General features: G+C 48.2%; 1 protein-coding gene and 1 long non-coding RNA gene across 3 annotated transcripts; one reads left to right on the forward strand and one right to left on the reverse strand.

Moving 5' to 3' along the window:
- Window positions 1-2,226: 2,226 nt before the first annotated feature.
- Window positions 2,227-11,070, reverse strand: TSEN34 (tRNA splicing endonuclease subunit 34). 2 transcript variants are annotated; one of them, XM_085884621.1, is made up of 4 exons: window positions 10,580-11,070; window positions 3,421-4,035; window positions 2,806-3,327; window positions 2,227-2,649 (listed from the first exon to the last, which is right to left on the reverse strand). In XM_085884621.1, exons 1-4 carry the CDS (start codon window positions 10,620-10,622, stop codon window positions 2,462-2,464), a joined length of 1,368 nt encoding a protein of 455 aa, XP_085740747.1. In that variant the 5' UTR covers window positions 10,623-11,070; the 3' UTR covers window positions 2,227-2,461. The 2 variants fall into 2 exon arrangements, with proteins under 2 accessions (XP_085740747.1, XP_085740748.1); XM_085884622.1 differs by lacking the exon at window positions 10,580-11,070 and adding an exon at window positions 10,465-10,487.
- A 262-nt stretch (window positions 11,071-11,332) lies between these two features.
- Window positions 11,333-12,359, forward strand: LOC147024575 (uncharacterized). The gene is made up of 2 exons (XR_015059085.1): window positions 11,333-11,758; window positions 11,795-12,359. It is a non-coding gene; the product is annotated as an uncharacterized LOC147024575 (long non-coding RNA).
- The last annotated feature ends 13,654 nt before the right edge of the window (window positions 12,360-26,013 follow it).

Raw genomic sequence — 26,013 nt, forward strand, 5'->3', positions numbered from 1 at the left:
TCGTGTTAATCGGTTGAGGTACCTTTTTCTATCCAAGATGGCCACCAAACCATGTGACTTGTGACATCATTTTTACCATGTATGTAGCTATAGTGTAAGATTATAGTTGCAAAGTTTTGCTTCGGTAGGTTAAGTGGTTCCAGAGAAAAGATTGTTTAATATTTTTCTTCAATCCAATCTGGCTGCCAAACCATGTGACCGATCAATTCATCATTACCCTACCCAAGAAGAATACATTTGTGAAGTTTCCCCTTGATCTGACCAGCCGTTCTGGAGAATAAGATGTGTGAAGGTTTTCGGGTAAATTCAATATGGCCGCCAAACCATGTGACAGGTCAGGTAGGGGAGTATGCACCAGAGCAGCACGTTGCTGCATCCACTTTCCGCCAGAACTCCAAGGGCCTCCGTCTGGCCATCCCGCAGGCAGATGCCTGGCCCATCCCCATCTCCTTGAGATGCTGATCCACCTGCTGCAACCACGAGGTACGTGGACGGCCCATTGACCGCCTCCACATACGAGACTCCCTCGCTAAGAGAATCTGGTGAGCAGGAATCGCATCAGGAAAATGAGCCACATGTCCATACAGTGGCAGCTGACGCTCACGGACTAAGCAAGTAACAAATCTCATTTGTGTCTCAGGAACCGCTCGTTGGACACAAAGTCCGACCAGCGATAGCGAAGGATTCCCCGAAGAAACCTGGTACCAAATGAATTAAGTCTGTCTCAGATCCCTGGTCAGAGTCCAAGTCTCACATCCATAGAGTAAGACCGGAAGGACCTGAAGACTCGCACTTTCGTCCTCCCGCACAGGTACTGGTAGCGCCACACCCCATGATCCAGTGAATCCATGTCTCCCCAGGCCCGACCCAGACTCTGGCTCTGGCTCACAGCTCACATAAATCACATAAATCTCACATAAATCAACACCCTCACCACAAACAGACACAAACAGGACAGCAGCATCCAAGATGTCATTGAAAGCCTGGATCTTAGTTTTGACCGAGGAAACCTGTAATCCCAGCGGCTCCGACTCCTATTTCAGCAGCTCTAGGGCCCCCAAAAGGATATCTAACGTCTCTGCAAAGATGATTGCATCATCTGCGAAATCAGGTCAGGGATCTTGACATTCCCAAATGATGCGCCACAGCTTGATCTCTCTGACATCCTCCCCATAATCCAGTCCATACAAGCATTAAAAAGTGTGGGGGCCAGTGCACATCCCTAACAAACTCAGTAGCAACTAGAAATAGGTTGGACATGGAACCACCACACCTCATAGCACTCAGTACCAGAGTATAGTTCAGAATCCTCCAGAGGGCATCCCCATTCACTGAATCAAATGCTTTGCAGACATCGACATCGGCTGTGAGCAGCCCCTGCTGAAACTCGAGACTTTTGTAATCTTCAGAGCAACTCGAGCAGTAATAGGTGTAACCACCTGCCATGATCTCACCACTATCTGGTCTCGAACCTGAAAGCGTGCTGCAATATCGATGCCAAAATGCTGGAGCTCAGATGATAGCACAGATGATGATGATGATGATATCCTCTTTTCGGGATAGGACATCCCAGGCACCCACCTGAAGGGACTGCCTCAGGTTAACCCGAGGAGACTGCCATCTGGTGGATGACACCCCAGGACCACCCCGACACACACCACCATAATCCAACCCAGGAAGGTTACCCCGTGCTTTTCCTCATCAAAAATAGAGGAGCTGCCTTGCTTTGCCCCAATCCTGTCATCCGGGGAGTTGCCATGCGAAGAGCAGCTGCTCTTCCCAGTACTCCCACAGAGGAGGTACTCCCACAGAGTGGGTTTTCAGTTTTGTTTGCATTTATGGGTTGTGCAGAATGAAGTGTTTTATGGTGGCCAGAGTGTAAATCCTGCCACCAACCTCAAAGAAAGAGTTACCCAACTGCAGGACGTCCGCAGACAGTTGGGTACCAGATATGGATGGCCGTTTGCTCACAAGTTCTTTCACCCTTTGATAGGTTTTGTTTTAATCCTGCTGGGTGTCCATATCCATGCACCCTCACCAGGAAATGGCTTAGTCACCGACAACGAAATGGGTTAGTACAGTTTTACATGGCACATCCAGCAAGTCAGATCATATCTGATCTGACCTAACCTGACATTGGCCACCTCAAACTTAATTGCCATGCCATCTTGCCCCTTTTCACCTTGTCATTGCCAAAGAGAGCAGGAGTTTCTAGTATCCACCCAATAAAAAAGAAAATTGGCTTTTATTTGTTGAAAATGTACAAACTTTTTTTTTTTTTTACAAACAACAACAAAAAAAACCAAATCATCCGACCTCATCTCCATTGTCGACCACTTCAAGAAAAACAAATACATATTACTCCATCACATTATCTTCTTGATTGAAATAAACAGCAAATTTAACTGCATTATAGCTTTCTTCGTAGTTATATCCCTGCCTGACAAATTCTCTGCCTTCCTCATTTCCAGCCACTCCAACGGAGAGATGTGTAATAGATCTGTCCGTCTTCACTGCTGGAACACAGCAGCAGCATTTTCCGCACAGTTGTTCCCAAGCGTCCAGCTGCCACGAGATCGGCGAGGCTCAGCTTCTCAGATTCTGGTACCACCATGACGATGTAATGTGCATGATAGCGTAGAGGGTCTCCTAGCAATAAGTGTCAGGGCAAGATTAGTGCATCAATGTGCAAAGTTTTATAAAATACAAAATTAGAAGAAAATTTTCATGCAAATCTCATGCCAACACTTGCAATTTTCTACAATGCATTATTCAATGATTACGTAATCAAATCATTTTACGAACCAGGATAGACGAGAAAGTCACCACCAAACTTCCCTCCAGTCGTGAGATAGAACCCACGACTCCAAATATCTCGGAAAACCCGATACCGAAGATCTTCACGGGGGTTTTTCAAATGGGGTTGAGTTGAGGACAACGTCTTCCACTCAACTTCCTGGAGACCATAATGTCGCCAGGTCCCTGTGGGAATTTGCACAAGCAAGTTTTCCTTTGGCAATTCAAACACTTGCTGAAGCTCTTCCTTTTCCAGCTCCTTATCCTCAACCACATGACACAGCACTTCTTCCTGTGCACTTCCAATATCCTTCTCTTCTTCACCTTCCATCATCTCTTCTATGTTCACCACTGTCGATTCCACATTTTTTTCTTGCAGTGAGTACACATCTTCAGATTCCTGCTTGTACTCGATTCCACCACATTTATCAGGTGCTACAATATTTCTCTCCAGTGTCCTGCTAATTTTGCAGCTTTTCTGCTTTTTTCCTTCCGCTTGTTCTTCACCCAAGAATTTGTGCTCTTTGCTGTCTACATGGTCAAAAGGCACACATACAAGGTCATCAGGTTTACATGTTAAGCAAACCATTTGTGACAAGAAGTCTTATTGAAACGAATACATACCATGACATGAGGTTAGTTTACGATGGCACTTTGCTTGACGTCTGTGAGCGATGGATGGGCCGAGGGCCAGAAGAATCCGAGCGCGATCCCTCCGAGACAGGATTTGCTGTTCCTCCCACATTCGCTCTCTCTGCTTCATGAACTCTACATGAGCAGCACTGAGCTCAGGAACTACATTTGGAAGCAACGATGAAGTCAGTTTGGTGCTTGGGACTGAACCAGAAGTTGAATCGCAGCCACATGCAGGAAAGACTAGAGTTGACTTTTTACCAAGAAGTCTGTTCCTTGAGGGGGTACAAGGCAAGGCACTTTGCTTGTAAACAAATTCAGGTTGGGAACAGGATTTGATGTTCTCATCGAGACTTGAAGCATTGTTACAATAGGCTAATGGGGAGTCATCATGCCTTGCCAATAGGCCAAATTCCTGCTCGGTGGCAAGTCGAACCTCTTCCGGCTGCAAAAGTAGGGGAAGGCCCGAACGACAATTCTGCCTTGGCTGTCGAGCAAGGGATCCAGAAAGTGTTCCTGTGAGTCTGTGTTTCTCTCTTAGGATCTTTGCATCTCCAGCATTCCAGACCAAGGCCATATCGGCACACAGGTAGAGTGGGACCATTCCTGGGGTTAAAACATGGAAAGGGAAATGTTGATCAGTACAAACAGAGTCGATTTGCTTTCATATATTTCTATGATGCTTAGAAATGAAGTTTTATAAGCAGATGTCAAATCTTCACAAAGTCCTTTAATGATGGTGGAATGAAGTTCATCGGATGTGGAGCTGAACAAAAAAGATGAGACGGCGAAAGTAGCAAAGAGCATAAATGGATATGGGAAGATGTCATTAAACTTTTGTCTCGAATTATCACTTGATAAACACACCTTGTTGGGATGTAATCCCAAGTTCAAACTATCGTAAGAATATTTTTGCCATGGCCGCTCAATCAAATGTACTATACTCTTGGCAGAGTATCGGTGTTGTTGAAGCAGTTTCTGGGCTTCAAGGTTATGTGGGGGAGTTTTGTTGTTTCCATCTCAGCAGTAAGTCAGGGCAGGGATTTGGAATTTGTTCAGGGTGCCGGTGATGCTGACCTCTTCAGGAAAGACACCGTGGGATCTTTCATCTACCAACAACCACGCTTGACAGGGTAACCTATAGCTGGGTCAAGATTTGAATACAGGATAGACAGCCCATTAAAGGTGCATGTAAACTTCCAAACTATCCTTCCAGCCCCACTGTAAACACCTATATCTATAATAATAAATGAGAGACAGAGACAGAGAGAGTGTGTGTGTCCTCCATAACTCCAAAACCATGAAACCTCGCAGCCTGAAACTTTGCATGCATACCAAGAGAACTCCAAGTAAGTGCAAGAGTGAAAATTGGGTGTTTGGGTTGATTAAAACACCCCTTTTGAAGATAATTAACAAAACTGCCTTATTTAATTATATCCTTTATCAGGCACATCCTTAGCCACCTCACTCTCCCTCGCTGGGGTCTTAATTCACCATTTTGTTCGGCCTGCTCAACAATGCCTCGACTTGGAACAAGCCGTAATGATTTCTTAAGGAAAAAGCTTTTAGTTTTTTCCTCCACTTTCCTCACTCATCTCATCGAATACCTGATCATCAGACCGACAAATCACTGGATATATTGCAATGCTTATAAATGCCCACAGACGCCAGCATTCGTGGCTTTATTTCATTTCTGCATGTCATAATCTCGAGACTGCCTGGTGTTGGCTTAATGATTCGAGTGTGGGCTTAGGATCTGAGGATCCTGAGTTTAAATCCCTCGGCTGTTGAGTTAATACCAGGTGGGGGTTGACACTGCCTGTCATCCTTCCGAGGTCGGCAAAAACGAGTTGCCACCTTGCTGGTATCCTGTGTTGGAGTGGCGACCCATCCAGGATTGTGTATTGTGTCCAATAGCCAAGGAGACTGCTTAGGCAGCACCAACGCTCTGCACAGAGTATCGTCCCAATGGATGGATGAATAACCTCGAGAATCCCTTAAACTAAGCTTAATTATAAAATTTAAGCTCCAGAATTGAACTTATCAGCAGTTCCGACTTCTGGAAAAAAAATGTGTTCATTTGTCTAATTCGGACATACTTTGACATTTCTCGCATCTCCTGGAGGTGTTAAATACGACGAATCGGGGATCGCGAATCGCTTGCCAAGCCAGCTGTTCCTTATCAACAGTTTTGTTTGAGTGCTTGCTTGAATGCTTAAGCCCCATGGTGAGTGCTTGACGATATTCACAGTCACTGAATACTGATCGACTTGATCAAAGTACAGGGGCTACTCGCCTGCATTTGGCCCCATGTTGTTCTGCGGTGCATCGGGCATTGGCTGGCTCGCTGAAGATGTGAAATTTTATTTTACACCATGTTTCCCCTTTTTGTATGATCTTCCATTACACGACCCATCAATTTGGCATCGATAAATCCATATAAAAAAATTAAACGTTTCGTTTTTAAAAGTTTCTTCAACTGTTTTGTGGAGTGCTTTGTGAAGCCACTCAGGGCATGCTCTTCAAACTTCGATGTCGACACCGCAGTTCGATAGTGAAGTTAGGAAGGCAAAATAAATGAGATTATTACAATGAGTAAGAAATGTTTCAGTTGGTACAAAACGATGTATTGCCACATCACGGCAGGATAGCCGAGAGGTACGCACACTCACTCTAAGCTGTCTCACCTACGTTTTAATCCCACCCAGCTATAAACTATCATTCTGGTGTTTCACTGGCAGGGTGATTCATCAATGTGTGTGCCGTCTCTCAAATGGATGCTAAACTGGGTGTCACATCTGCTGGAATCCCACCCTCTCCCCCCCCCCCCCACCCCTTCACACTCTCTCCCTTTCCTCTCTCTTTCCCTCTTCTTCTCCCCACCCCTCACAATCTGTTAAGGACTGACAGGTTAGTTTTGAATTTAAAACTGTTTCCTTATCGTGTAACATGTACCAGTCAGATTTGGAGTGAGCCGATCGGAGAGGTGCAAAGGTCGCTGCCTGTGCCAGCACGCATGCAGGCAGGCAGGCAGGCAGGCCTTTGCCAGGTAGATAGTGTGGGTTTTAAATGCTCCTGCCTGGTTCTCTATAGAACCCAGGAGTTAAAAAGAAAATGTTGCTGTTTGGGTGTGTTTTATTACCCTTCCTTTTCCCTCCCCTCACACTACCTTATCTTCCACTCTCCTCATGTTGTCTTCTCTCCACATCCTCTCACACTCACCCCTCCCCTCTCCACCCCACAGGGACGTCTCCGCATGCTGTATTAACGTGCTGTTTTAACGTACCCAATGCATCATTTCGTTCAATCTTGTACTACCCCCCCTCACTCCCACTCCCCTTTCTCCACAAGTCCCACTACCAAACACAGGTCAACAACCACTCCTCTCACACTTACTTCCTCCCACCCCTCCTCCCCTCCCCACTTTCCCCCTATCCTCCTCACTCCCAACCCCACTCCACTTCCTGGAGTGTGCAGTGACATTTGGTGGTGTCGCTCTCCCAACCCCTCCCCTCCCCCCTCCCTACGTCACCTCTCCCTCCCCACTTTCCCCCTATCCTCCTCACTCCCACCCCCCACTCCCCTCCTGGAGTGTATAGTGACATTTGGTGGTGTCGCTCTCCCCACACCACCTCTTCGCTGTTCCTCTCTGCCTCACCCATCCTAGCTTCCCCACCCGTCCTCTATCCCTATCCTCTACCCCTCCCCTATCCCTCCTTTCTTCTCCCCCCCCATCCAGTATTCCTATTAGCGAACCGACGGGTTGTATTTGCTCATGCTAAATAAATATTGTTGACAAAACAAAATTTACATCAGCAATATTTATTTTGCACAAGCAAATACATTTTCATCAATGATCTCTCAGATTCCCTGGAAAATCCTTTATCTCTTTGCTGATGACTCCACCCTCTGCTATACCATCTCTCATCCCTCTGATGGGCAGGCAGCAGCCTCTTCACTCTCTGCGGACCTGGATAAAATCACAAGCTGGTGAAACACTTGGAATGTCTTTAAATCCTGATAAATCTTCCACCCTCACCATGTCTCTCCGAAAGGAACGTCTGGGAACCCCACCCCACCCCCTTCATCTACTTTCTCAACAATCTGCTGTAAGAAGTCCTTTCTTTCAAGCTCCTGGGTCTCACTATCTACCATGATCTTTCCTGGGAAAGCCACATCTCTAAAATGGCCTCCAAAGCCAGTCGCCGACTGGGAATCCTCCGTCATGCAAAGTCCTTCCTTGGCACACCTGAGCTTCAAACCATTTACAAAGCTTTCATCTGCAGTCTGATGGAGTACTGCTCCCCCTCCCCCCTATGGGGTGGTGCTCCTGCCTGAGCTCCATTTCTCATTGGTGAAGAATCACTTTTAAAGTTCTCCTCTTCGGATCCAGATCTTCACAAAAAAAGGTTCAATTCGTCCTTGTCACACACCCAACCTGTCCACCAAATTTTGTCCGAATCCATGCACACCTTTTTGAGATATCCTCCTCACAGACAGACAGACAGACAGACAGACAGAGAGAGAGGAAAACACAACTTCCGTCCACCTTCGATGGCGTCGGTAATAAAGATAATGTTCCCTTCCAAGGAACTTCAATGCAGGAGGTCATGAGACCAATCAAATCCTGTGCTGTGGTTGCCAACATATGGTTGTCCCTTATCCACGTTCTATCATTATCAAATGAGTGTCAAGGAAAGAAACAGCACGTACTATTTTTAAACTCTTTGATACGACTTGACAGGGATTCGAACCACCGACCACCCAGACTCGGAGCAGACACCAACCATTACCCCCCACCGGATCTGATGAAACCTCATCTGGGCACATTTGTTTAGCTTCCATGAAATTGTGTTTGGATCAGGTCCTTCAATTGAAAACTTTCTTCCCAGGTAGAAATCTGCATCATAAAGAACGCACCTTCCTTCAGAGAGGACATTTAAGCAAGAGGTGTGTTCACTAACATCTGTCAAGTTTGGTGTGGCGTGCTCACCAAGTGGCTGAAACACTCAAGAAAGCACTCCATTTGAGATCGTTGATAAGGAATGGCTGGCTTGGCAGGTGTTAGCCAACTCCTTGGTAACTGAACACACCCAGAGGTGTGTTCATTAACATCCGTCAAGTTTAGTGTGGCGTGCTCACCAAGTGGCTTAAGCACTCAAGAAAGCACTCCATTTGAGACCGTTGATAAGGAACGGCTGGCTTGGCAGGTGTTAGCCAACTTCTTGGTAACTGAACACACCCAGAGGTGTGTTCCATAACCAATCAGCTTGTAGAGCACTCACCAAGAAACGGCTGGCTTAGCAAGTGCTAGCGAGCTGCTTTGGTAACTGAACACAGCCCAGTTATCCCTCTGCTCGCATTTGCTGACAATCCTTCCATGGAAGTTAAGGATTGGGCGGACCGATAGAATTGATCATCTTGTACAAAAACTGATCGGAGGTCATTGTAGAATATTGACAAGTCTGGAGACTGCGATGGTTCACGAGCAATGTACACGGTTCGCCTTTTTTATTTTTTGACCTTCGAGGAGATGCCACGGGCAAACTGGCGGGAATCGGGAAAAGCGTAAATGATGAAAGTTGTAGTACTCGAAGAGCACTACTTGCATACCAACTTTCATTCGAAACAGTTGAAAACCCAAGGAGCTCGATGCCCAATTTATTGATTTTTTTTGACATTTTCGAAGTTCGTGACCTTGTGACTTTGACCTTGGGACGAAAATGAAAAACCGAGCTCCGTGAGGCTATGCAGGTGCCATTGGGCTAACCAAATACCGAAACCCCTGCCAGATTCGACAAACCCCCTTGGAGATGTAACTTGAAACCGGCTACCCCCTAAAAACACGTTTTTTGGGTGTGGCTCCACCCATAATGGGCGCACCACGCCCATTCTCAGGAAAACACAACGAGATCATGATATAAACCTCCCACCAAATTTTATCAGGATTGGATCAAAACCCACGGAGCTATGCTCGGGACAGACAGACAGACAGACAGACAAGCCGGTAGGCGGACATGGGTAGTCGACTACCCAATATAACCTGACGCGATGGGCCCGTTCGATGGGGAATGACCTGAGGATTAAGCAGAAGAAAATTCATGATTCTGGCTTCAAGGGTTAATGCTGCAGATTGTTTTTTCGTTAAAATACCCCCACATTTAGAGGTTTTTCGGCCGTTGCTAGGCAACGGAGGGGTCCATAGCAACGGTTCTTTCTCACACATAACAAGGACATACCATGAACCTACCATACCAGTTTCATGTATATCTGACTCATAGTCTCTGAGATATAACGAACTTCGTTTTTTATTGTTTTCGACCAGGGTTCATTCAAAGTCTATCTTCTCCGACAGTTTTCATAGGATCCGGCTGGAAATTTTTGACAATATGGCTGAATGTACTGCCCACAGTCGCTTGTGGCACGATTTTTGAAAAAATACTTTTTTTTATGATTTTTCAAAAATTTCAAAGTCCCATTGCTAGGCAACGGTGGTGTCCATAGCAACGGTTCTCATTTGCACACAACTAGGTCATGGTATGAACCTACCAACCAAGTTTCATCGAAATCGCCATTGTATTAACGGAGCACTGGACCGAACAGCGGGACAGACGGACAGACAGACAGACAGACAGACAGACAGACAGACAGACAGACAGACAGACAGACAGACAGACAGACAGATAGACAGATCGACGGAAAACTGATAATAAGGGGAGAACAAATTTCAAAATTTTTTTCAAACTTTTTTTTTTCGACTGGATCGACTTCCCAACAGATGCACACCCATAACGAATATAGTGGTTACTTACCGACTCGTGAACCACTGATTTCAACGATTTTTACTCATTTGAGGTAAACGTGTAAACCTCCCCTCCCCACCCCCAACAGCCGCTCCTACACCGCCGACATCGACGACGCCAGCTACAGCGCCACGAGGACAAACAAACAAACAGGAAGCGCAGATCTGCGAACACGATGAAGCAACCAATGTAAACCGATGGAGGGAACGATTTAAAGGTACGGAGCTCGTACACAGTACTTCCGTGCGGTTCAAAAGGACGCAGCTCAGAACCGCCGGCCGCGCCCAGTACAGCAAGGACCCTTCGGGCCTAGGTCGGATCATCACACACACACACACACGACCCACGTGTCACGTCGTCCTCCTCACGGTGCCCTTCGAGCGCCTCCATCGAGAGACCCGCCCGTCACCGCAGCCGAGCTCGCTTCGAGCGGCCGAGCAGGATTCGATGGAACATCAAACAACCAGCCGAGTCTGACGGTCCAAGCACGTCCACCCGGGCATGGCGTCAGCCTTGGGGAGGGAGGAGAGGATCGTTTTATATTTTATTATTATTATTATTATTATTATTATTATTCATTCCTCCCCTCCTGCTCATCCTGGTGTCTCGCAGGCAGGGACAGGGTGATCCATCAATGGCTGTGCCGACTGGCGGATGGACGTTAAACTTCGGGGGTCACATCTGCCGGCGTTCGTTGGTGGACGTTAAAGATCCCATGGTGTCGTTAACGAAAAGTACGGGAGCTATCGCCGGCATCATCAACAAATTCCTGCTCACGCTCGTCGAACGTCAGGCCTGGCCAGCTGGTTCGTGAACACGCGGGGTCAAACTTCCCCGGGGCCGATCTACAAGAATGGTGGCCGTTATCGACGAAGAAGAAGAAGAGTGGTTTTTAACGTTAAAATGTTTTTCGTCCTATTTCCAGGAACTTAAATCAATTATCTTAATCATAATAATAAATAACAGGGAGTTCCCTTCCAAAAATCGTCAACGCTCGAGGCCATTTGGCTCATCGAAGCCGAGCAATGGTTGCCACCCGATGATTCATTGTCCGTGCTCTGCAGGCAATCCTTTTTTTTTTTAATATAATGCTGATCGTCAAGCAAGGAAGCAGCACAGACCGTTGTGAGAGAGTCTGTTATGTCGGCCGGGATACGAACCACCGTCCTACCCACGCTCACAGCAGACGCTCGAACCATAAGGCCGTGGAGTGTGTTTGAAGGTTTCCAAAGTTGCCACCCGCCCACCATGTTTGCTCGGAGTGTTTGAAGGTTTCCAAAGTTGCCACCCGCCCACCATGTTTGCTCGGAGTGTGTTTGAAGGTTTCCAAAGATGCCACCCGCCCACCATGTTTGCTCGGAGTGTGTTTGAAGGTTTCCAAAGTTGCCACCCGCCCACTATGTTTGCTCGGAGTGTGTTTGAAGGTTTCCAAAGATGCCACCCGCCCACCATGTTTGCTCGGAGTGTGTTTGAAGGTTTCCAAAGATGCCACCCGCCCACCATGTTTGCTCGGAGTGTGTTTGAAGGTTTCCAAAGATGCCACCCGCTCACCGTGTTTGAAGGTTTCCAAAGTTGCCACCCGCCCACCATGTTTGCTCGGAGTGTGTTTTACCACCTTCAATCACCGTGTTGTTATTTACTAGTACAGTCCTGTTAGGCGGGCAGGATGGTCTGGAGGGACGCACACTCGCTTGTACGTCGGCTAGCCTGGGTTCGAATATAAAGAACAAACCGGTCTTTCACAGGCACAGTGATTCACCATTGGGTGTGCCGTGTCTGGGATGGCTGTGAAACTCGACGTGCCGTCCACCGGCCTGAGTTGGTGGATGTAAACGAATGTAAAACCACCACGATCACCCTTGCCCAGAAACTGTAACAGAGTATGGAACGTCAGAATGAGAATCGGAGTCAAGGTGTTGTGTTACCTGTGTGTCGTCAGAATGAGAATCGGTGTCAAGGTGTGTTACCTGTGTGACGTGTGTCGTCAGAATGAGAATCGGAGTCAAGGTGTTGTGTTACCTGTGTGTCGTCAGAATGAGAATCGGTGTCAAGGTGTGTTACCTGTGTGACGTGTTTCGTCGGAATGAGAATCGGTGTCAAGGTGTGTTACCTGTGTGACGTGTGTCGTCGGAATGAGAATCGGTGTCAAGGTGTGTTACCTGTGTGACGTGTGTCGTCGGAATGAGAATCGGTGTCAAGGTGTGTTACCTGTGTGACGTGTGTCGTCGGAATGAGAATCGGTGTCAAGGTGTGTTACCTGTGTGACGTGTGTCGTCGGAATGAGAATCGGTGTCAAGGTGTGTTACCTGTGTGACGTGTGTCGTCAGAATGAGTACCGGGGTGTATACCTGGGTGTCTCGTCTAATCTTGTCTTGTCTTTGTGACGTGGCCAAAACAGGGTGGCTGTACTCTTGTCTGAATGACGAATTTCTCTCGCTTTTACTGTGTGGCTTTTATTCCTGACTTTATTCTTCAATTAACTAACGCTATAAGCCTGATGTTTGCTTAACGGTTGAGGTGGTTGCCTGAAGATATTGGTATGGGGTCTTTATTTTGAGCACCTGTTGTTTCTGTTAAAATAACACTGGGTGAGGTTGACTCAGCCTGTTGTCCTACTGAGGTCGGCAAAATATGTACCAGCTTACTGGAAACGGGGCACTGCATCAGCGGCACAGCCGCGCTCCCAGCAATGATGCTACCAGCAGCCGCAGGCTGCTTGTGAAATGATGAGTTAATGGTATATGCGACCGAGTTCGACGGACCTCTGATAGACATTGAGGAGCTACCATCACCATTTAGGTGAGCTATATGGAGGTGCTTGTTGGGCATGAATCTTCAAAACCAGTGCAGGAGAGCAGTAACTGATGTATGGTCTTGAAGAGCTTTCCACAAGTCAAGGAATAGAGGAGTTTCTCCAGAGTGATGTCGGGCAGGTGAGACAATGTTGACTTGGCCTCGTGACACAGGTGAGACGGGTAGGTGTTCTCCAAAGGTGGACACAGAAGGACCTCGGGAACTCATGCAGAAGCAAACGAACAAAACGCCGACCTTCGTGCATTGAGCAAGCAACAGGTCAGAGATGTGTTTTCTTTTCTTGAAGAGAGAAGTACACATGAGTCAGAAAATGCAATCGTGGGAATCTTGGGCTACACTTCCCTTACCTGTGATTAGATAGATTACTAAAAGGAGACACATCCATCTGTGTGTCACGTGAAGAAGAAAAATAATAAGCAGGACCTCAAGCTTTAATGTAGCAGTTCCTGCAGTCATAGAATGATCAAAATAGGACTGCATGTCCTGAAGCTCACCTGGATTAGGAGCAACAGTCACTCAACCCCCCACCACCCCCCCACCCCCTTCCCCCCCCCCGCAAAACTTCTTAGACCCTGATGTTTTTTTTAATGCCATGAACAAATTTTGGTACATCACGGGTGATGAAGGTTGTAGTCAGGTTTCATCAAAATCCGGTGTTTGGTTCAAGCAATAATGACTGAATTGTTTACTGACTCAGTTACAAACACTGCTCAATCACATAAGCTCACCAGACGAAAGTCCAGGTGAGATGAAAATGGTACTGCTTGAAAGCTAAAAATTGGACCAATGGACCTGAAGCTTATCTGGGCCCTGACCTAATGTTGTAACCCAAATTTGGTAGCATTCTGACTGGTGGGTCTGGAGAAGAAGATTTTGGAAGGAATTTGCATGACGGACATTTTTACCGACTGAAAAGTCTCATGACCGGAACGAGCTTTGCGATCCCCATTGCCAGTCAGGTACGGAACCTTGCTGCCAAATTTCAGGCGGATCGGCCAAGCGGTTTGGCCGGAGAGGTCAAAATCGGAGATGGAAGGATGGTAGACGATGCTCGATGACAATGCCTTGTCTGGAATTCTAATTCGAGATAAGCTAAATATTGTTACGAATTTGGAATTCAATCGCACTCAACATACAGGTTCCTTTAGTCAGCTATGTCGATAAGTGCATGTTGCTGAGATAGCTCACCTTCCATTGTTTAAATGTTTTGAAATCGATCAGATGCGCTGCGGATCGATTTAATAGTTAGGGAGCGAACAATGGAGACGTCCCTCCCCCTCTTCTGCAAAGAGGAAGAAGAACCCTGCGTGACGTCAACAACTCCCTCCCACCCGTGGTTGAGCGGGGGGTGGATCACGAGGGCATGAGTCACGCCGGGTGCGGGGGAGGGGGTGCAAAGGACAAAGAGGACATCTTTTCTTTGTTCAAAAAAAGAGTCCCGTGGTAGGGCTGAGTTCGTGGGAGTCCCGTGGGAGGAGGAAGCTTTTTTGCTTCGGAGAGAGCAGTCGTTCAGCAGCCGTCGGGTCCTGCTTGACTTGAGGCCTTCGGAAGCTTTTTGCTTCGGCTGGCTCAGTGAGCTTCGGCTGCTGCTTTGTTTTGGAAGGAACTTGAGCACGTTGTTCGACTCTGTGGTGTCCGGTGAGCAGTGAGGCACGTAGAGTTGTGAGGGTTGCCGTAACTCTGTTTATTGTGTATCCGGATGTGCACCACTGTAGACTACCACACGCCTCGAGCGGCGCGAACACCTATATGCCTTGCGGACACGTGACGACCCAAACCACTCCCTCACGCCCCCACAACGCTCCCCGCATTGTGCCTTGCCCGCGTATGCCAATACACCACAGGCTCGAGCTGCGATTTCAGGCTTCTTCCTCTTCTTCCTCTTCTTGGTTCGTGGAGCTTTTTGTTTCCTGGCTTGGTGCGACACATCGGTCTCTTCTTGGAGTTGGATCCTCGGGGAAGCGACGATCGACAGGAAGGATCGGCGCCTCGTCTCACCAGCACGTGTTGAGAAGCGCGGGAGGATTCGCGGGAGCTCGGGAAGGATCCCGGCGATTGGATCCAGCTCGCTCTCGCTGGAGCCCGGGTCCGGACAAGTTGAAGACCACACGAGGTAGAGAGGATCAAGTTAGGCTCTGAGTTTCAGCTCACCTGTCCTCCGAGCTGAAGCTCGCAATTAAAGTCCTCAGCCACCGTTGTGTGTGTGTGTGTGTGTGTGTGTGTGTGTGTGTGTGTGTGTGTGTGTGTGTGTGCGCGCGCGCGCGCGTTTGCGTGCGTACTTGTGTCCGTGGGCTCGTCTAATAAGTAGGAACTGCTATGAATTGTAAATCACTGTACATAATAAGTATATGGTTGTAGTTCTTTTGTCATGCTTTTGTTGCTTGTATAATTGCATACGTGTTTCATAATAATAAATGGCCTTGTGTGAATGTAAACCTGCTCGTTGCGTCCATTTCCTCATTGACTGAACATTTCGTGTGTTGGGAGTTAGAAAGCCGTTGGTTTGCCGTAATAGGGGGACAGTTGGACCGACAGTTCTCGGCGATTACGCCGCTCGGAATCGCGCACGGACAAGCTCGCCTCGGTGGTTTGTTCCGTACGAGATTCGTCGAGGGTGGAATACCCCAGTAGTTGGATCACGTGGGTATTTAGGTACATTGAAGATTGGCAGTCGACCCTACCCCACGTGATCTGCCGATTGGCGTATTTCGGTTCTTGTACAAGGACCCGTCGCTCAGAGTTATCCAGGCGGCGATCTATGTTCCGGGCGATCGGTCGGGCCGACTCGACTTGCGGCTCCGTTCAGAGCGGTCGGTTGGCGGCCGACCCCCGGCCAGTAACAATTGGTGTCAGGAGTGGGATGTGAACCCATCCACCTCCATAAATTTGTAGGTTCAAATCAGTAACAATTGTTTGTCAGGAGTGTGATTCGGTCCCCTCCGCCTCTGTAGCAAAATTCACGGAGTCGGATCAGGGGTATACGGAGCAAACCCCCACCCCCGCCCCCCCCCCGTGTCCCCAAATTACGAGTGTTATAAATCTTATTCCCAGCACGTAAAATGTTCAGCCAAGGCGAGCAGGGGCAGTAGGGATTAGGAATGGATTTGGAAATGTTAGAATCTATGGCTCAGGACGAAATGACCATGCAGGACACTCCCATGATGCAGGTTAACTATTCCCCGCAAATAAATGCAGAGTCCGCAATGGGCGCAGCGGCGGGGGCCGCGGTGTATGACACCCCCCTCCCCTCCTCCATCAAAATCCCACCTCGGTCCCCGTCAGATCCGCGCCCGGTAATGGCGAACCGACTGCCACGTGGTTATTTGATGTAAGAGACATGTTCGAGGCGTTGATGGGAAAAATGGATACAAATATACAAAGCAAAATGGATGCGAACATGCAAGCATTCAGGAGCGAGATGCGGGCAATGCGGGGTGAAATGCAGAGCATGGGGCGAGGCCTGCAGGCGGGCATAAAGGCAATTGCGTGCAGTGAAACGCGGACAACGGTGTGCACAATGGCGGCACCATGTGGCAGCTCGACCGAATCGACAAGGGGGAGGGTGGACTGTGTCGGCCCCGCGGTGGAGGACAAAGTAATTCGGGAGACGCGTTGGGCGAGACTCGTGCAGGTGACGCAAAAAGTGACGGTGACACAGAGGGAAAATTAAATGAGGTGACCGAGACATGCAGGACGAGACACGTGGAGGTAACTGGGAAATGCACGGAGACGCAGGAGACAAAGGAAGGAACACCAGAGCCACGGGGAATAGAACAGGAAACAGAGATGAAAAGCCAGGAAGAAATGGAAATAATAAACGAGGTGACTGAGATAAAGCTAGTAGAGGAGAAACTCCAGGTAATTGATGAGCACACACAGGTAGGGATAGTGAGGGACAATGGGGTTGAGCTGGGGGAGTGTTTTGTGACCCGGTGTGAGCAGCAGGATAGCCTCCTTCAGGAACGAGGTGAGGGACTGTGCCCCCTTGAGGCGGATCGCGACGAGGAGAGTCCGGTCGAGCCTTGCGATGGAAAGGGGGCGAGTGCTGTGAATGGGTGCACGCGGAGCTTGGGGGTTATGGAAACCCCGGGACCCCTTGAGGTGGTGCTAATTCCCAGCGTGGTTGTTCCGGTGTGTGTGGTGTCGAAATGTGTGTTTGCGAGTGTGCCGAAATGCGTGCTTTGAAGCACGTGTGTGGATGAAGCACCGCGTGTGGATGAAGCACCGCGTGTGACCGGAACCGCGTGTGTGAGTAGTATGGTGTGTGTGAGTGAAAGGCGTTGTGTGTGAGTAATATGGTGTGCCTGGTGGTGAGTGTGCCGAAATGTGGGCCTTCCAGCATGCTGTGTGTAAACGAAACACTGAGTGTGGAAGGAACAGAGTGTGCGAGGGAAACAGCGTGTGTGGTTTTGAAGTGTGTGAGAGAAACACCGAGGGTGGAAGGAATGGCGTGTGTGAGAGCGCTGTATGTGAGGGAGATGACAGTCGGTATGCAGGAGGACGCAACCGCATCCCCGTGTCCGAGTGCCATGGTGGAGTGTGTGCGTTGAACGGCGACGACGAAGGGACCAGATGAAGGACAAGGGCCGAGTAGCGGCCGCAGCTATTTTGAGCACCGTGCCGGGTTTGCACAGCAGCGATCGCGGGGTCCGTGCTGTGCTACGCACAAGGCTATCCTGGTAAACTCGAACCTCATTATTTATTTATGACCCAAACATGGCGGTTCTAATCGCTCTACCGCAAACGGGACGAGGAAGGTGGCACGAGTCACTTTTCACTGAGTTGATGATGTTTATTCCTTTTTTATTATTACTAGAAATAACAAGACTCGGCAAGAAGAGGGATCCGGGGAGATTCGACGGGATGGTGTGGGATCGGGCGTGGGAAAAAACACAGACAATTCCAATGAATAAAGAGATCTCAAACCTTCTAAGGTGCCACACACACACGCACACACACACACACACACACACACACACACACACACACACACACACACACACACACACACACACACACACACACACACACAAACACAGACACACACACAAAACGTAGCTATTCCTGGTGGTCAGGCTGGACCGTGGTGTGGACGCAACTGTCCCTGGATCGGCGTCGGACGAGCTGGCCTTGCTCTCGCCAGGGGGGGGGGGGGCAGGAGAAACCGCGGTGCTGTCGACCTCCTGGTCCTGGCCCAAGTCCGCCCACAGCCGCCAGGGAACCAGCTCCGGCACCAAGCCGCGAGCAGGAGAGGGAGGCAGGTCCGCCCGCCACCCGACCCTGCACTCCGAGTCAGCAGAACCCCAGAGCCAACCAAAGCGAGGCACGAGGCTCAGCAAGGCTCCCAGACACGATCAAGAGCACGATCGACTCAGCACAGCAACCAGGACGCTCTCTGCCGCCACAGCTTCCACACCAAAAAAACCACGATCTTTTGGTTGTAATCTTCTTCCTCTTCCTTTTCGACCCCGAACAGAACCTTTTTATCCTTCGTCCTCGTCACTCCCAATTGAGCCATTTATTGGCCCACCGCCATCGCCTTCCACCAATCGTGATCACGGGGCGGAGCCATCCGCTGCACTGTCCTGTGACGTCACGGCCAGTCTTCAGAGAATACCAAAAGGGGTTTATGCAGACACACTTACCCTATCCCGTGTCCCTATCTAATTACGTGACATTTATCATTTCCCCCTTGAAGAAATGAACATTTACTAGACAACTTATCACCACTGAATTGCTACTTATTACATCGAGATCCTGGTAAACTCGAACAGCATGGCATACCTAATTAAACATCCTAATTACCCTTTGAATGCATACCCCCCCTCAAACGTAACAATATCATTTTTGGCCTCATCTTCATGGTGAAGAATCCTCCTTTTAAAAAGCATTAAGATTCTTCTATCTGGATCCGGGTCTTCACCACAATCAAATTAATTATGTCTTGTCATACATCCAACCTGTCCACCAAGTTTCGTCCGAATCCATCCATAACTTTTTGAGATATCGTGCTCTCTATCCGTTTTTGGCCCTATCACTCAATGGTGATGAATCACTTCGAAAATTCGAGTATCTCGATCCAGATGTTCAACAAAATCATCAATTCGTCCTCTCCACCAAATTTCATCCAAATCCACCCACAACTTTTTGAGATATCCTATTCATAAATTGTCAAACGGCAGTAGCCTGAAGGGTATGACGAAAATAATGCAAATGACGTCACTGTCACCTTGACCTTTGAACACAGTTGAAATTTGATACCTGTATCTTGAAGCGTTTCGGAATTATTAACTTTTTTGTCCCTAAATAAAAAACCCTCTACTTTAACATGGTTGACTTCGTTGCCATGGAAATGACGTCATACTTTCAAGAGATTGCCACTATTTTGGAAATGCGTCATCTGTCCCCCAGCCCCTACAGAAATCTTGCGATTTCATAACAATCGGATAATCAAATCTGCTCGGAATTTGTAGTTGATGTTTTCTAACGCACTTGTGTCAAGTTTGACGTCTCGTAGAGCAAACACTTTTGATTGTATCTGTTTGATGCAAATGACATCATCGTCACCTTGACCTTTGCCTATGTAATCCAAAAAACACCGACAGCCTCACTTTTGTTCTTTGGAATCATCTAGTAAAGTTTTACGGAGATGGCTGAAAGCTTTCGTGAGTTATCACACTCACAGACAAACAAACAAACGAGATAGACCGACATATGGTGAAAATTTTCAATTTTCATCATAACAAACAGAAGGGTGAAAACATAAATTCCATCCACCTTTGGTGGCAGACGTAAAAACACAGCGACGTGTTATCAAAGATCAAGTTTTTGCATGTTTCACTTAATTTTGCATCTGCATTGAGATTCCCAGATAGACATGCAATATGTTTGTGAAATGCAACAAGCTGTCTAAAATTAATCACATCAGCGAAGTGAAGAGGACTGAAGAGGAGGCACGCCTAGTACATGCTTCAGTAAGCCACAACCAAAGCTTTTGTATGCTTGTAACAGTTACAGCTTGTAAGTTTAATTCGTTTGAATGGCATACGGGCTCAATGGCTTCACAAAGCAGCCTTTGAAAGCCTTGGCAGCTCAGGGGTGGCACAAATGACTGCTTGTTACCATTGAGTAACTATATCACAACTATTGGAGCTATTTGCAGAGAGGTAAAACGTTTCTCAATGAGTATCAAGAATACAAAACCTTATCGTTTGAAATTTTTTTGGACAAGGTGGGACACAAAAAGATGAGACATTTGTTTTGTGGTTACATTGTATTATTTTACCAAATCAAAATATTTAGCACTATTCACTCATCCAGTGTTCTTTGGAAATCAATCCGGCATGAGATACATGTTCAATGTGAGCATCATTGTGTGTTTGCACCAGCCCGAGCCGAGTCAACAAATTATTAATCACTCCACGACCTCATCAACGCTGTTGCACAATTCCGCGGTTCCTTCCCTGAGTACCGTATCCGATGATTGGCGGGGCCTTTTTGATTCAAGCACAGTTCCATTTTCTTCATATTGGCTGTGAAACCTTAAACTTGTGTTCCTATACCGTGCCCACTTTGTTCCAAACTGACCCCTAAACACCTTAGTTGCATTGAGTCACACTTTTGAGTTGTGCATACCTACAGTTACACCACTTTACTTTTTTGCTATATTAGTCTTTAGTAAACTGACTCCTGTCACCCATGTTTGAAGGGTAAGTGAAAGGTTTATTTCCAGACAGTACTTTCTTGTTTTCAACCTATATATTGTTATGTTTGTGGGGTATATGGAGGAATTTCACAGGAAAGCTGGGATTGTACAGGGTAGCATAGTCCGTGGATGGGTAGAAGATATCTCGATGTAATTTAAGTAGGGAAACCCTCAGCTTAAGATTATTATGTGTCACCACACAGGAGGCAGTGCTGTGTTAATTAAGTAGGGTTTAAGTATAATTTCTCCGAGTATGCGATTGCCCCCGTGACCTTTTCCAATGTTTTTGCATTTACAAGACCGGCGATAAAAAAAGGAATCACATCCTTAAAATAACAACAACCTAGCCGAACGTTTCACCCCAACTCCAGGAATGGTAATTAGCAAACCATGCCCCTGGGGTGGATGATGGATGGGCGGGAGGTCAGAAGGTTCGGAGTAGAAGAGAGGTGTGTTAAGTACTCGGAGGAGGAAGTAAAAAGGATCTGGCTTGGTGGCTTCCTCTCGACACGGTGAAGGAGGGTGCACGATTCTCGTGTTCACGCTGTGGAAACTTTGTTTGCACGCTGGAGAAAAACGCCAGCCATTACTGTTCACCTGAGTCACGAAGCATGTACGTTTCTGAGGAGGGAAGAAGAGTTCGTCTCTCAGCAATAACTCAGCATGACATCCCCATGTCTAATGAGATTTTATATGTGATGGGTTGAGAAGGGTGAAGAATAGATCCTCTCTTATGGAAAGCTTTTTTTTCTTTACGACAGACATGTTGACACATATTTCTTTCGCGAGCGCTGACCCCGTCTTATTTTTCCTCACCAACGGTTATGCACATATTTCTTTCACGAGCGCCGGCACCCGCATTTTTTTGGAGCGCACGGGATGTCATGGTAACGGTGTGCAAGTGGGGTGGGGTGAGCTTGGGGAGACTCTGCGCCTGCCGAGATAGGCCACAGATATAAAAAGAATTGGAGGTCCGTTCTGAGGAGGGAGAAGCAAGTGAGAGGAGAAGCGAGTGAAAGCGTGCGAGGGAAGAAGCGAGTGTGTAAGCGCGCAAGAGAGAGAAAGAAAGCGAGAGTTGAAGCATGCGAGGGAAAAAGCGAGCCAGCGAGGAAGCGTGCGAGCCCGCAAGTGAGCAAGCAAGCGTGTGGTGCGCGTGTGGGTGTCTGACCAGTGCCAACGAGACAATTCGTCCTTCCCAGTGCTTGAGCGAGCGAGTGTGTGGTCCGCGTGTGGGTGTGAGCACTGCCGACAACGAGTGAGGCATGGGTCGGTCACCAACAAGTGAGGCACGGGTCAGTCACCGATGGACCGTGTGGGTCACTGGGCGTCACCAGTTTCGTGAAGTGTGAGGAGCTGCCCGTGGCACAGCACCAGCGTCTAAACCCACGACAGAGGATCTTGGTGCCCTCCCAGACGTTGACTGGCATTCAAGGCTGTTCGCGAGAGGGTGCATGGCAAGACTGGGTGCTGGCGACGGACGTGACACGCACGCACACATTTCAAGACGTTTTCACTTCACGGACATTTTCACTACTCTCTGGTGAGCAAGACGACTCTTCTCCCCCTACCCCCCGGATGATCTCCTGGGTACCCTTGTCTGTGTATAGTTGTAAGTAAGTCAACCCCACCCCCTTGCAATATGCATCTGCTCTTTGTCTCTTTCCTGTCATTTTGATTGATTTTGCCTGAGTAATCATTCAGTTCGATTGCATTGGAATTTATTCATTTATTTACATCAGAAAATGAAAAGTTCTTTTTATTTATTTTACTATTAATAAATTATTTATTGACTTATAACCTGTCCGTGTTTGTCCTTTCCTTACATTGGTCTAGCATTGTCCGAACCTCGATAGACTGGGAGATAATTACCACATATTTGACCAAAAATAGTTGGCACGCACCAGCGGTTAAAACGCTCGGCCGCCCTAATTAAAATATATTCGAGATAACATTGGTGCTTTGCCAAGGGCGCGCTCCCCGCTTGGGTAACCACGTGACCTCTAGTTCAACGGAATAATTAGACGGTGGACACTGGAACTTATGGTTAACTGGGTAGCGTTCGTGGTTCTAAAACAACCCACTGTACCACAACATTAATTGTGAGTGGTGGCCCCAGTTTCGGCTCTTCCGAGGACAACCGGGGATTAATCCCCCTGGGTGACAAGCTGGTGTCTCGGTACCCGTGGCCACAACAGTAATATACATATATTGTTGAGGTTCTGCAAAGCCGCATGCCTCTCAGGCAATGACACCCAACATACAGTGATCCCCAGGCAGTTATTTTGTTTGTCTTCATGCAGTTAGATCTTCCCCTCATGACGAGTGGGTTAACGGGACGAAGTGCACTGCATGGGTCTAATAGCTCGGTCTCATAACTATATCTCTAACTTCAATCCTGATTTCATGTCAACCCTTTCCTTTTATCCATGGTGCAAATCAGGTCAAGCACAGCACCCAAGCAGCCACCTGTGAGAGAATCACCACAACAACAAACATGCTGCCCAGTGCACGCATGGCGTGCCCTTCCATTCAAAATCTGCACGCCAATTTACAATGGTGTCTCACCTTGCTCAACCTTCGCTCACCAAAAACTCTCACCTGCAAACAGGAAAAACAATCCTGCGCCTCCTCACACCTCCGTATCGATACAATCCGCCATCAAACAGAGGCGTGCTGCACGGCCCAGGCCATTCAGACCGCGTGGTGCGGGGACGGGCCAAGCACGTTGACAGCACCAACCGCATCTCACTGGTGATGCCCCGAATGGGTGTGTGGGACCAACGCAACCCTCGTCCAGTCACGAGAACACGACAGGACGGGCGGCGAGAGATGGGGGTCGTGTGTGGGGGTGGGGGGGCAGTGCGAGGCTTCGGGCTGTGTTGCGTCGGATGTGCACATGAGACCACTTCCGGCCCCAGGAACCTGGCAGGGCAGGGCTATGACCGCCGTGGCCCAATATGGAAGCGTGATTCGGGTCATGGCGCGGCGCTTCAGGTTGTCACTCCACCCTGCGCCCGGGGATTACAAAAGGCGGATCACAAAGCCATCCGCCCTCTGCTCCTTTTTCACCTGCCTGCCTCACCCCCTCCTTCGCCTCTCTCCGCCCTCTCTTCACCTCTCCGCCCTCTACATACCAATAAACCCCATTCACTGTGCCACATACCTTTCCTCGCTAATTGTAAATAAGTGCTTGTGTAGAAATGTTCCCAGCTCGTTTTTGTCTTTTCCTTCATTGGTTCAGCATGGTCCGTACCCTAGCCTAGCCAGGATGTTATCCGCCAACGATCTGTTTTCCTTGCCGGTACATCCTTGGGCAGTTACGCTCGGCTGCATCTGATCGAGTAAGGTGATCCCGTTTGAACAAGGCGGGTCTCCCACTCAGTAAACCACGTGACCTTTAGGTAAACGGTACCAGACAGAAGACCGTAAGTCACGTGGTTGAGTTATTGGCTCTCACGGTCGATAAGCAACCCACCGCATCACAAAGTTTTTCGTGTGCGACAGCCTGCGATTCCGGAGAGGCTGGTGGGAACCCGAGGTAGCTTCCCCCCTCGTGGTCTTCTCACCCCCGATGAAACCGCTATTGCAAATTTGCACTCATGACACGAAAGTCCTTCAGCATTGTTATTTCCATAATAAATGTTTAGAATAGTCCCTTACCTTTAGATGGGTCAGTGGGATCCAAACTGCGTTGGAACGGGTAGATTAGGATTCACCCCCATTTTTTCTTTTGCACATGGAAGGTTGTCGGCAAGGCATTGACCGTCATTTGATGTGGGTGTGTCCCGATCCCTTCCTTACATTCCCTTTATTGTTAATTCATTTTGTTTCTCTCTCTACACAAGTTCATGCACTTTTATTTAATTCAGACTGTAGTTTGACACGATCTCTTTCCACACACATGTTAGGCAATCAAGACATGAAGTAGTTACATGATCTGAAACTCCCCCTCTCTAATGGAGATCTCTCATTCCACAACCTCAACCCTTAACCTCATTGGAAGCCTTTGTGATGACTATCACAGGCCCAGGCGATGTTTGATCAGCATTGACCTGAGAGGCATTGGCTCTGTTAGTTTCCCCCAAAATTGTTCTTGTACGCCTTTGGCGATGCATGCTTCGAACCAGCCGAATGCTCACTCACCTTAAGCGGTGGCAAGCGAGGTCCAACTTTTACGATAGCTGGAAGCCCCGACTGAGAGGAGTCACTGCAGAAACTCGAATGGGTGGGGTTAGGGAGGCGGAACGCCAATCCGCACGCAGACCCTGCCCAATGACACAAATTCTTGAAGCTGATCCAGGCCGGCCATGTAAAAGAGTGGCCATGAACCCCGGAGCGTCTGTTCTTTCAACGGGCACCGAACATTGTTCTCTGATGCACAACATCAACGGGCGCCGTACACTGTTCCCTGAGACATTATGTCGTTTGCTCTTTTCTCCTTCGATGGGTGCTGGACATCCTGTCTTTCTTTGGGCTCGCACTTTCCTATAATTGGACCACTGCGTCTCTCGCTCTGCAGAGGTCACACAACTGTTTCTTGGCACTTTTTCCTCTTTTGTTTTTACCCCACGAACTGTCATCGCGAGCGAGGAGCCGAGGTTATGAGGGGACGGACGGAGCCAAGCCGATTAATGGGACCGAAACCAAGCTACACTACAAACACATCTGGTGGGATCTCACACTTAGGCTATCTCCTCACACATCTTTTCTGCTGCACCCTTCTCAGTTTCCCTTTTCAAACACACGCACACACACACACACACACACACACACACACACACACACACACACACACACACACACACACACACACACACACACACACACACACACACACACACACACACACACACACACACACACACACACACACACACACACGTCACTTTTGCATGCATTTTAGATACCTCACAGTCTTTCTTCCCACTTCTCTCTCTCGGTGTTGAATAGCAAGGGCACCTCTGCCCCCGTCCTGTAGGCTGAAGCCGCAATTCCTCACTCCCTCTCCCCCCCCCTTTTCCCCCTTGTTTGATGATGCTTGGGCCCATGTACTGTGTTAGTGGTAGGCAAGGTGTTTGTTGAGTTTACTCTGTGCCTCTTTTCTCTTTCTCTGATCTCATTGCTGTACAAATTACCGAGCCCTCATATCTCCCTATGCCATTAAAATCCTTACGTTCCCTACGCCCCCCCCTCATTTTTTCCTGCTCCCCACTTTTGTAAATAAACCTGTTCTTGTTGAATCTATTTCCGATCTGTCCATGT

Source organism: Eptatretus burgeri, chromosome 6 (assembly GCF_056783735.1).
Source record: "Eptatretus burgeri isolate ZD-2024b chromosome 6, Ebu_testis_v1, whole genome shotgun sequence".
Classification (NCBI taxonomy): domain Eukaryota; kingdom Metazoa; phylum Chordata; class Myxini; order Myxiniformes; family Myxinidae; genus Eptatretus; species Eptatretus burgeri.

Bases quoted from the DNA above. Each gene is read 5' to 3' on its own strand.
- TSEN34 (XM_085884621.1), bottom strand. From the start codon at position 10,622: ATGGAGGCGCTCGAAGGGCACCGTGAGGAGGACGACGTGACAC. The intron at 4,036-10,579 runs GTGGGTCGTGTG...TTTTAACCCCAG, and splicing joins TGAGGAGGACGACGTGACAC to GAATGGTCCCACTCTACCTG. The intron at 2,650-2,805 runs GTTCGTAAAATG...ACTTATTGCTAG, and splicing joins TGACTTTCTCGTCTATCCTG to GAGACCCTCTACGCTATCAT.